The sequence below is a fragment of the Pavona decussata genome, unplaced genomic scaffold (assembly GCF_977016875.1).
Source record: "Pavona decussata unplaced genomic scaffold, jaPavDecu1.1 SCAFFOLD_45, whole genome shotgun sequence".
NCBI classification, from domain to species: Eukaryota; Metazoa; Cnidaria; class Anthozoa; order Scleractinia; family Agariciidae; genus Pavona; species Pavona decussata.
Window position 1 is genome coordinate 2,111,322 of NW_028145467.1, and position 12,870 is coordinate 2,124,191.

A 12,870-nucleotide genomic window follows, 5' to 3' on the forward strand; every position below is an offset into this window, starting at 1 on the left:
TTAAGGAAATGAGTTTTAAGAGCAGTCTTGAAAGTGTTCAATGTCAATGTCCAATGTTGCGAATTGTTGAAGGTAATGCATTCCAAAGATAAGGTGCCGCTGACTGGAATGCACGATCACGAAGGGTTGGATGGGTCTTCGTGCTAGGTAACTCAAGTAATGGAGTGTTTTCAAATGACGTGACAGCGGCCATGTTGGTGTCCCAAAACAAAGAAATGGTTGCCATGTTGGTCCCAAACTAAACCTCTGGGAATTGAACTCTATTTTTGTACAAATACTTTCTTTTGTTTCAGTAAACCAATATGGCTGATAGTCACCTGAATGAAAACGCACTATAAAGACTCGTTTGACCTAAGAGAGTACCTGGACTGCTTTTTCAGTGATGTTGATTAATTAAACCAAATAATTAGGAGCAAGAAAGCAGTGGTGTAACGTGACAGAATCTTGGTGTTCCCGTCACCACCCGAGCTGCGGCATTTTGTATCTGTTAAAGTTTCATGATATGTGAAGTTTGCTAGAAGATTCTCGTAGCTCTATTTAAAGTTTCGCAAAGCGATTGTGTACCATATCGGCGAGAGAACCAGATCCTCAACAAAAGCCACGATCAAAACACGGCAAACCTAACTGGTATTCGCAGCTGGTTGCGAAACGAACAGGCTGTTGGTGATTTCACGGACACGGTTCTGACACCGGTTTTGACGCCGCAACGGTTCCAAAATAGGACCTTTGTTTTGCAGGTGCATAATCACGCACCCGATTGAAAAGGGATAGCTGGTACGGATAAAAAAAAAAAAAATTCACCGAACCTTTCTTACTTGAAGTGCATCCATACCGATTTGTGACTGATTTAGTAGAACGATATAAAGCACTGCCAACGTTGCATAAACTGCCCTCGGTGACCATATTGACCACCATACAAAAGTTGCGCAGAAATCAGCTAACTTTCGCTCCACCCTTGGTACGAGCGGATTGTGAAGGGCGGGGGAGTGAGATGGGGGGAGCTGCAACACCCCCATTCCTTCCCCTTCCCCTTCAGATTAGGGGATAAAAATACCAGATTTGTAGTTATAAAAATATCTTGGCCAGGTTCAAACAAACTTTACATGTGTCGAATATAAATATAATACGGTTCAACACATCAAAAGTTGGACGTTTGAATCGGGTCTGGCAAACATTTCTGGTGTAGCGTGCCCCCCGATACCCCTCCCCTCCTATCCGTCTTCCCTCATTTCGCGCCAACTGACAAACTGACAACCCTCTCTTTTAAACATTTTTAGTGCTCGGGCCTGGGCTCTAAGACCATTACTGTCTACTGTCTTCAGGTCTATTCAGGCTTTTTCATTTCTCAAATGCACGTACTGAGTAAGTGGTAAATCGCACTTGAAGTTGTTTGTACTTAAATGCTCAATTTTACTCCATCCTTAAATTAACGGGCATCATAACTTAGAAAAAAACTTATGTTTCTTAGCTAGTTTCAAAGAATCTTAGCAGCAAGATCCCTGCTGACTACAGGGCCCACTAAGCAAGAGTTTCCTTAGATCGGGACTCTTGGCTGGCATAACAAGGGTCCGGCCTAAATTCAGCCAAATAAACGGTCTGTTTTCCTATAACTTTACTAAATCTGACAGTCTAATTTAAATTGCCATCTTTTCGTCTACAAAGCCTCATGACGATCATCTAAATAAAGAGGTCAAAGACTACCAACATCAGTGAACAAACATCGGCCTAAAACGTGATGGTTTCTTTGGGTAAAGGTTCATTCCAGGTATACTACTAAGCATATTTCTGATCTTGAGTTGAATTTTAATAACATGTTCGGAAGCGCTTTTCACAGCTACAACAACTATCTCAATTACCGGCTACATATCAAAAGTTAGTTACTTTGAATAAATTTACCATTGTAAGCAACAGACGGAAGTTATCAGTTCAGAGTCTCAGTCAAGGATATTTCATGAACTTGCACATTTACAATCTGTATCGAACGCTCTGTTACAAGTTGCAAAGTAGGTCTTAATTATAAGACATCGGGGCGCAACTCCGCCATTAATGCAAGACACACTTCTTTTTTTGCATTCCACGGTCGCAATCAGGTCCTTTCCACATGGCTGTGTTATGTGTCGGTCCACACAACCTGAACAGCGGCGAACCCTTGTAACATGTGCTTGTTTGAGCTCCTCTTTACTGTTGTTCCGGATTGGGAGTATGAATCCATGTGGTCTGGGGCCAGTTTTAGACCAGCCGTCTCCATTGAATTGATTGTCCTTATCAACAGAGAGAGAGGCATAGATACCATTGTCGATCGCTGGAAGTGGCGATATCATGTCGATTAAAAGAAGGAACATGTAAAGCAACAAACCTTTGCTGAAGAACTGGCGAAAAAGAAAAGAAGAAAAACAATTTTTAAATGTCTGTAACTTTAAAACTGATGGTTTGCCAGCCGAGTTTTATAAAACCTTTTGGGACGAGTTAGCTTCTAGTTTGATTAGTGCCTTTAACTACGCCTATGATCAGGGGACTCTTTCAGTATCACAGAGACCAGGCATCATTAAACTTATACCAAAAAAAGGACGCTGATCTACACTTTATTAAAAACTGGCGTCCTTTAACTCTCCTGAACTGTGACCTTAGCGAATAAAGAAGGTTATTCCAAAACTTGTTAACAATGATCAGACGGGCTTTCTGGTCGGACGCACATTTTGAGGCGGAGCAAAAATCCTCCCTTCAAAACAACATCGCTGATATTATGAACTGTTTTTCGTCCTCTACTGGTATGTATCCGTAGTTTTCCAAGCTGATGACTAGAAACGGTCGCAAAAATAAACGTGGTGCTCGAGGATCACTCGAAGACGAAGGCGTCTTGAACGAGGCGAAGCGAGTCAACATGGCGGCAAACAATGAAACGAAAACACCAAACAACGCACCTCCTGAGCCTAGTCTGGCCGAGTTAAAGGACATATTGGCCGATATACAAGTTAAAGTAACTGGAATACAGCACGAGAACCTAAACCTGAAGGAAGAAATCGCCCAATTTAAGGCGGCTTTTCAATCGCAGAAACGGGATCTGGAGAAGATGAAATCTACACTTGAAGCTTCCATGAATGCAAATCTAGCGCTTAAAAAAGAACTTGATGCCGCGAAGAAAAAGCTGAAAGATGAAATCGAAGAGTCGAAACGATTAAGCGAAGAACTGGATGACCTAGAACAATATACAAGAAAAAACTCGCTTGAAATTCATGGAGTTGCTGCGAACGCTTATAGCAGCACCGAAGAGGTATTTTTAAAGCTAGGTGAAGCCTTACATGTGCCGATTAAAGCGGAGGACATCGAGATTTCGCACAAGCTAAAGGCTCGTAACTCTCCAATAATCGCTAAATTCGTCAGCCACAAGGTGAAATCTAATTTATACAAGGAGCGCGTTAAGTTAAAGAATCTGAAAGCATCTGATCTCTTTCCAACAACGAGTTACGCCTCCTCAATCGGCGGAGAGAATCGTCTTTTTCTAAATGAAAATCTCACAGCATATCGTCGAAGTATCGTGAAGAGAGCTAATGACATGAGAAAGGAGGGACTATTACTTAGTGTGTGGACTATGGACGGAAAGGTATTTGTAAAAACGTCACCCTCAGGAGCACCGGTAAGAATTTACTGTGTAGAGGACTTGGATAATCTTTAAGTTTTATGGAGGGAAGATCTTGCTATAAGGACGCAGAGGGACACTCCTAATTAGAATTGATTATCTTTTTTTTTTTTTTTCTATTTGTTTGTTTTCCTAAGGTCAGTGGTCGTAAATCGAAATTTTATTTATGTATTTATTTTTTTTTTATTCATTGCTGCAGCTTTGGTATTATATGAATCCGATTGAGCATGAAAAAATGCAAATGTTTGTCGCTCAATGTTCGTGGTCTTAGGGACCCAACAAAGAGAAGGAGCATATTCTCTTATTTAAAAGATCAGGGAGCCTCTTTCAATTTTTTACAAGAAACCTATTCAGAGGTTAACGATGAATCTGTTTGGAAAAATGAATGGGGAGGGCAAATTGTTTTTTCTCATGGGAGCCGTCATAGCAAAGGAGTGTGCATTTTGATTAACCCATCAGTGAATACAAAAATAGAGTTTTCTTTCTCTGACACCCATGGTAGAATAGCCTTAATTACAGTGAGCTTCACATGTTTTAGGCTGTCATTGTGTAACATTTATGCCCCAAACAATCCAAACGAGCAATTGCAATTTATACAAGAGCTTAATAATTGTTTGATCGACAAATCAGAACTTACAACGCTAATTATCGGGGGAGACTGGAACTGTACCTTGACAAAAAAAGACAAAAAAGGTGGAGCTACGAACTTTAGAAATGCAATTTTAATAACAATGGATATGTTTGATCTCATTGATATTCAAAGGGAACGATATCCCAACACAAACAAATTTTCTTATACATCAAAAGCTTTGAATGTAAAATCAAGGATTGATTTCTTTTTAGTATCGAAAGAGCTGAAAAAGTATGTTAAAACAGTAGATATCCAGGTTTCAATCGCTCCAGATCACAAAACAGTCTACTTGTCACTAGATCTGCCAAAAACACCTCGAGGGGGCCGGGGTTTTGGAAATTTAATAACACACTGCTGGACGACAAGGAATATGTTGAAAACATACGGAAGATATACCCGAAGTTACGAGAGAAACTTAAAAACGTGGAAGACAAACGGTTATTCTGGGAACTGTTAAAAATGGAGATCAGATCGGTCACCATTGCGTTCACAAAAGGAAAGTGTAAATTAATAAATAAGCGAGAATCTGAAGTAACGAAACTATTAGATGATTTAGACGTGAAAATTTGCCAAAGCAATGACCTACAAAACATAGATAGTGAATTAAAAATATATGAGGACTTAAAAAAGGAACTCCAAACGATATACGAAAACAAAGGTAAAGCGGCAATGTTTCGGTCCAAATGCCGGTGGTTAGAAAAAGGAGAACGTCCGACTTCTTATTTCTTCAATCTGGAGAAAACAAATTATAACAAGAAGACAATCTCCGAGCTTGAATCGGAAAACGGAGAATTTATATACAACGAGAAAGAGATTTTGTCGGCAATAGAAGATTTCTACAGAGACCTTTACACATCAAAGATATCGGGAGCGCAGTCTGAGTTCGATCACTTCACTCAAAATTTAACGACACCCCAATTACTGAATGATGAACGAGATGAACTGGAAGGAATCCTAACATTTGAAGAATGTAAAGATACATTAAAGTCCTTTAGCAACGGAAAATCGCCTGGTCGAATTTTACAGATGCTTTTTTGATATCCTAGGAAACGATCTGGTGGATTCTTTGAACACTGCTCATGAGAAAGGTCAATTATCCATTTCCCAGCGTAGAGGTGTGATTATTTTAATTCCAAAAGAGGAGGAATCCTTGGCAAATCTTAAAAGTTGGAGACCAATCACCCTCTTAAATGTGGATTATAAAGTAGCAGCAAAGGCTATAGCTAAGAGAATTGAACCTTTATTACCTAAGTTGATACACTCGGACCAAACAGGGTTTGTAAAAGGTCGATACATCGGAAGGAATATAAGACTTATTAGTGATTTAATGGAACAAACAAAAAGGGATCAAACTACAGGGATTCTCCTTTCATTAGACTTTCGCAAAGCCTTTGATACTTTAGAATGGTCACTGATACATCATGCTCTCAGGATTTATAACTTTGGGACAAACTTAAGGAGGTGGGTAGAGGTCTTCTACAAAGACATTGAAAGCGCAATCCTAAACAATGGTTTCGCTACTAACTGGATTAAACCCTCCGTGGGTGTGAGGCAAGGCTGCCCTTTATCTCCTTTTCTCTTTATTCTGACGGCAGAACTAATGTCCAACAAAATTAGACAGTCTGACAATGTGAAAGGCATCAACCTCTGTAATCACGAAGTTAAAATGAGCCGGTTTGCAGACGACACTAATCTTTTCTGTGCAGACGTGGGTTCGGTTGAGGAGGCATTGATTATTTTAGGGGAATTTGGGAAAATATCTGGCTTACGTTTAAACATTGAAAAAACAAAGGCTATGTGGTTAGGCAAGTGGGCTAATAATCGTAATAAACCATTAAGTCTTAAGTGGGTTCATTGCCCGACCAGATTCCTTGGAATATATTTATCGTATGATTCTAAAGGTAATGATGAACTAAATTTTAAAATTAAAATCCAGAAACTCCAAACGAATCTTGATATTTGGAGATCCAGAGACTTATCACTGTTTGGAAGGGTTCTAATAATTAAAGCACTAGGGATCTCGTCTCTTGTTTACTCTATATCCAATATAGACGTTCCAAACGATGTCATAGATAATGTTAAAAGACGCCTTTTCTGGTTCTTATGGAAAAATAAGCGTGACAAAATTAGAAGAGCTGGACTTTACCAGGAATATGTCAAAGGTGGACTACGTATGGTTGATGTTGAGACAATGATAAAATCGTTACGTTTAGCTTGGATTCCTAGGCTTTTAAACTGTCAAAATCAGAATTGGAAGACGTTACCAGACTATTGTTTTAGAAAGAGAGGAGGTCTGAGATTCCTTCTTAACTGCAATTACAATGTCAAGTATTTACTCGATCTACCAAGGTTCTACAGAGAAATGCTCGAGTTTTTTAGGGAGCTAAGAACTCTTTATTCTACCAGGGACTTTCATGACACAATTTTGTTCAACAACAAGGATATCCTAATTGGTGGTGAACCCTTTTTTATTAAAGAGTGGTTCTTGAAAGGAGTACGAGAAATCAAAGACCTACTGAGAAGCGATGGTAGTTTCTTATCTTTCAATGACTTTCGAAGGAAATATGGCTTAACTAACACTAACTTTCTCCAATTCTATCAGGTCGTTAACGCTATACCAAAACACCTGGTCTCAAAATCAATATCAATGCAATATTCCGCCTTGGCTCATATCAACGAGGTAACTTCTTTTCATCTTGGAAATGAGGTACGAATCAACCTTATGGAAGCGAAGGCGAAAGATTTCTATTGGCTCATAATTAATAAAACGTATAACGACAAGCATTCTGGTCCCCAACGTTGGGACACTACTCTCAATTTAGATGAAGAAAAATGGAGTGACATTTTCAGTTCCGTTCGGGATATCAGCAAGGAAAATAAAATGAAAGAATTTTACTTCAAGTTTATACACAGAATTATCGTTACGAAGAAAGAACTTCACAAATTCGGAATTAAAACAGATAATGAATGTATTTACTGCGGGGATCAAGACTCTATTGACCATACTTTCCTTGAATGCCACTTCACTCAGCGCTTCACTAGAACTTGTTTGTCTTGGTTTAATGATAACAATAACACAAACTTTACTCCAAACAAAGAAGAACTCTTATTTGGAATCTTTAATAACTCCATGCCATTATTAAAGAAATTTAATTACACACTCTTATTCATCAAGCGACATATATACACCAGGAAACTTAACGAAGAAGCATTGCTTCTCTCCGACTTTATAAAAAAATTAAATTTAAATACCGCATTGAAAAATTTCAAAGTTAATTTTTGCTGTCGAAAAACAATATGCTCCTTCTTTTACCTACATTAGCTTCAGCTAATTTCTTAAGTAATAGCTGCCGCGCTAATGCAACGGCTTATGCAGTTTTGATTTTGTGTGTACGTGTGTTTAGTATCTGCGTTTAAAATAAACTTCTGTCATATAGAATAGTATAGCCTGCGAGCAAGCCCCCCACCCCCAAGCTAGAGAGCTTGCTCGCAGGCTAAGAATTGTAATACGGTAATATATTATCACAACTTTGTAATAGTAGTAGCATTGTAGTTGTTGTATTATTATTTTTTTTTTCTTTTCTTTAACTATTTGAAAAGTGTAATAAGTATTTATGTAGTGAAATAAAGTTCTTCTTCATTAAAAAAAAAAAAAAAAAAAAAAAAAAATAATAAACTATGCAGCAGAACAGCACATCCCTGGGTTGTTACTATTAATTGATTTCGAAAAAGCTTTTGATTCACTTGAGTGGGCATTTGTCGATCGTACGCTTGAATACTTTGGATTCGGCCCCTCTTTGATATCTTGGATTCGAACGTTTTATAACAACATTGAAAGCTGCGTTTTAAACAATGGATGGTCAAGTAAATTCTTTAAGTTACAAACCTGATCCTTAACGGTAACCAAGATTCCTTATCCGCGGCCCTTGATACAATTAATAGCTTCGGTAAATCTTCTGGAATCAAACTTAATGACAAGAAAACTGAAGCTCTATGGATCGGGTCAATGAAGGGTAAGAAAGAAAAACTCTCCCCCGAAAAGAATTTTAAATGGCCCGAGATTAAAACCAAAGTCCTTGGAGTATGGATTTCTACTGACCCAGCTGTCACTTTAAATATGAATTATACAGAAAAGGTGGACAAGATAAGAAATATTCTGAGCTGTTGGGAATACCGACGTTTAACTTTAATTGGCAAAATTCAGGTTATCAAGAGTCTAGTCTTATCCCAACTCACTTATATTTTAACACCTCTTGCGACAAACCAAAGTTTTATTAATGAGATAAATGACATTTTTTGTAGATTTCTTTGGAACAACAAGGGTGATAAGATTAAACGAACCGTGTTGATAAATGATTACGAGAATGGCGGTCTAAAAATGGTTGACTTATCTTCTTTTAACAAATCGCTAAAAACTACTTGGATTGGAAAGTATCTGGATACTTCGAACCACGCAAAATGGAAAGAAATCGTCTTCCTTGAGCTCGAAAAACATGGCGGCAGCCTTATCTTTAAGGGCAATTTAAACAAGACTGATTCCCTCAAGACTCTTCCAGTAAAGAACAACTTCACGACAGAACTGTTAGAAATTTGGTCTGAGGTCAATTTTGAAGGTCTTATAAAAACAAAACAACAGTTTCTTGAACAGCCTTTATGGCATAACTCGCTAATAAGAATTGATAACAAGCCAATTTATGAGAAAGAACTCTTTTTGCGAGGAATTTTAAAAGTCAAAGATTTAATGAAAGAACCTTGCAAGTTTCTTTGTTTCAAAGATTTTATTGAATTATATAAAATACAAATAAACCCCTTGAAATTTTGTGGACTTATATCTGCCCTTAAATGTCTTTATAATAAAAATTTCCCAAATGAATCCAGTACAGATGTTTCGGTTAAACCGGATTCTTTCCTTAACTCATTTTTTGAAAGCTCCAAAGGTAATAGAATAGTTTACAAGAAACTTGTCTCTCTTAAAAGCTATGCACCAGAGAAAAGCCAATTAAAATGGAACACCATCGTTTCCCAGGAAGGTTGTAAGGCTGATTGGAAAGCAGCTTACACCTTGGCATCCAAGGGCACTAAAAGTTCGACCCTCATTAACTTTCAATACAGACTCTTGCACAGAATTCTTCCTACTAACTTTTTTCTAACAAAAATTGGTATCAAACAAGACCCACAATGCTCTTTTTGCAGTAAAGCTCCTGAAAATATTATTCATCTTTTCTGGTTTTGTCCAAAAGTTAGTTTTTTCTGGAGGGTTCTTACTGTTAAACTTCTTGAATGTGAACTTATACCTCACGACTATTTGAAGGACATCGCAATCTTTTTGGGACTAAAACCGGACACAACAAAGTTTGCTCTTCAATTGAATTTCTGTTTTCTAATTGCCAGACATTACATATGGCGCTGCAAAACCAGTAACAAGGTCCCTCAACTAAATATGTTTTTGGCGGTCCTCAAGTCCCAATTTAAAATTGAATCCTACAAACAAGCTCCTACTTCGAAGAAGTGGGATCCTTTAATATCCTTTAATGCCCCTCTTCAATAATTATTGTTAGTTTCTATGACAAGCCTTTAACAAATTAGTATGCTTTTCCCAATTGGCCTCCTTGCTTTTGAGAAGCTATTGTTTTTACAGCATTCATTAATTTTCTTCTAATTTCGTTCTTGGCACTGCCCACTACTGTGTTTTTGATTTTCCAATTTACTAAAAGAGAAGTGTTTACTGCTAAAATCTGTCATCAGCATTCTTTTACTATCACGACTATTGTTACTGTTATTAGTACAATTGTTTTTATTATACTGTATTATTATTACTATTATCATATTTATTTATTTATTTATTTTTTTTTTTTGTGCTTCCAGCTATAATTAGAGTATTGTAAAAGATTATGTAATGTTGTACGGTTTGTTGATTTGTCAATAAAGTTTATTTAAAAAAAAAAAAAAAAAAACTTTAAAACTGCAAACGAAATAACCAATACAGTCAACTCTCGCCTTGCTGACACCTCGCTATAACGGACACCCCAATAATACGTACGGACAACAGCTAAAAACCTGGCAAAAATAGAGTACAGACGTTTGACTGAAATAAATTCCCGCTTTTACGGACTCTCACTATTAAAGATACTAACTCCTGGTCCCAAGCGTGTCCACAATAAAGGGAGTTGACTGTAATAATAAATATTTTGAATAATGCCAGACTCCCAGGAGCAAGCTACATTTACTAATAAGTTAAAAAATAATTTGTTTTTTTGGCAGACTTTAATATGTTTTTCATATACTCAGTTCGTAATCGCTGCAAACTGATATTTTGAAGCTTTTTAATTGGTTTGTTTAACGAGCAGTAAACTTGTTTCACAACATTGCGTTAGTCAGAATTTAACCTGAAATCCTTAAAGCTACGCATTAGTGGTTACCAGAAATGAAATTCGTAAGCAGTTTAGAACGTGATGTTATAATGGCCGGAGGAGCTTAACAATCCGAAAAGTACTGATCTTAATCATGTAAAGTGCACTCAGTACGTTGTGTTCAACGCTATTCCATGAATTTTGTCTCGGCCATGTGTTTGGACGAAGACCAAGTTAGTGCCAATCCCAACCAAGTAATTTACTCCGTAAATTAAAAACAGAAATGAAGGTTTGGTATGCAAAATTGTTAACTTGAGTGAGGTTTTTCTGAATTTGCTATTTTGTATACATTATAGTATTTGAAAACTTTTCATTAAGCTATGTCTAGAGCTATCTAAAATAACAAAGTACATACCTTTAAACTGCTGCGCATTTTCGATGTATAGTATTAACTTTAACAGACTTTCAAATAAATTTTCTTTTGATTCAGTGGTGTACCTTCTCGATAGTTTGTACTGACTTAACGTTAAAACTTGAGCACCACTTTTATACATTTTAAAGCATAAATCAGTTTTAGAAATTCCAAAAATAGCTCAATGTCAAAGTTTTTATGGTATGTAAAAACTGATACATATGACTTCAGTGTATACATACGTATTATCGCTTGATGTGTATATGCTTAAATATTGTTTACCTCAGCTACGGCAAAGACATCCTGTCGTTTCTGGGTAACTGCAACCCAATGGAGTCATCATTATTCTACGTAAAACTTCAATCAAAAGCAATAAGGTGGCGTGACCTCAAGTGGAATGTACAGTCCGTCTAGGAAACTGAGTTAGAATGCTGTTTTATTGGAATGAAGCTTCATCGCAAAGCTCCCGTAACCTTTTTCCAGTCTTCCTTAAAGCGGAAAGGGAAGAGGCTTGAAAAACTGTTTTTCCTTGTTTTAGGACGTTAGCTTCTAAGAAACAAAGAAACTATGGTACTGTGGCGGTACCAAAACGGATATTTGTTTTATCATCTGTGTTGCTAAGGTAAATTGACCTCTGTGGAAAGGTCAATTTAGTGCTGTATATACATTGAAATGGGATTCCTCTGCACCTGAAAGAGGACACGGAAGTCCGCGATAGGACGTTACACCCAAAAATTTGAACTTTCAGCAAATCCAAATGAGAGGTCTGAAAATGTTAAAAGAGCCCAAAAACGTGCCCGTGTAAGCCATGCAATTCTTTTTTTCTTATTCATTAGCGCGTTAGATTTAGAACCTTTCTAATTTTAATTCAATAAACTAGTTAAATAAAAATCTACTTAAAGACTAAATTAAGCAAATTTTTTTATATGGCAAGGTAGTCTTGCGGTAAATCCGCGCGTTCTGATTGGCTCTTTCTTGGTCGGGAATCTATCATACGGACTGTTTCCATGGAAATTGTCATAAGCCGTGTATTTTTGTTTATGACAAGCTAGCGGCAAATTTGAAAATTTGCAGCTACATCTGTGAAAAGAAAACATGAAAATACTTTCATTTTTCGCAAAGAAACTACCCAAAAGATTGATTCCAACATGGATGAAGGCAAATATCATTTACAAAGCCAATTTTACTATCCTGACGATCTAGAAACCTCTGAAGCAAGCATTAGCGAAAGCCAAGGAAAACACAAAAGAAAGAAGTCTACTGATATGAACACTCTACTCCGTTTTATTGAAGCTAATCGCTTGAATAGTCAAACAATTAAAAGCCTACCTGCGTCCGAGATTGATCACCTTTTGTCAATTTCCTTTTTTTTTTTTTTTATGAACGTGCTCAGAAAAAATGGTGAATACGAGCCAGCAACATTTTCCAGTTTTCAGCGCAATATACAGCGATACTTCTCTGAGAAGAAATATCTATTCAAGATACTCAAGGATAATGAGTTTAAAAAATCGAGAAGAGTTGTAGCTGCGAAGCACAGTCACTAGTTCGCGAGCAGGACAGAAGAAACGAGCTGCAAGCCGATCGGGCGATTGACGAAAACGAAGAAGATGCTCTTTTTAAGGCAGGAGAATTCGGCGACTCCAATCTAGTTGCTCTCCAAAGAACTGTGTGGTGGTTTTTATCCCTACACTTGGATTTCCGAACCAGAGATGAGAGCGAGGAGGACAATTGACTTAATGCTGCTTCTTTAAGGACGGTGCCTACTAATAGAGAAGTATTTTTGCACGGCTTATAACTATGCGAGAAAAGCAAATCTTAGTAGTTGGTATTGAAATCCAAA

The 12,870-nt window shown here is 37.3% G+C and overlaps 1 protein-coding gene across 1 annotated transcript; it reads left to right on the forward strand.

Annotated features, from left to right (window-relative positions):
- Window positions 1–2,706: 2,706 nt before the first annotated feature.
- Window positions 2,707–3,727, forward strand: LOC146482648 (uncharacterized). The gene has a single exon (XM_085107066.1). It carries the CDS (start codon window positions 2,795–2,797, stop codon window positions 3,671–3,673), a length of 879 nt encoding a protein of 292 aa, XP_084963192.1. The 5' UTR covers window positions 2,707–2,794; the 3' UTR covers window positions 3,674–3,727.
- Window positions 3,728–12,870: the final 9,143 nt, after the last annotated feature.

What these genes read in the sequence shown, in the direction of transcription:
- LOC146482648 (XM_085107066.1), top strand. Translation starts at nt 2,795, where the DNA reads ATGACTAGAAACGGTCGCAAAAATAAACGTGGTGCTCGAGGATCACTC.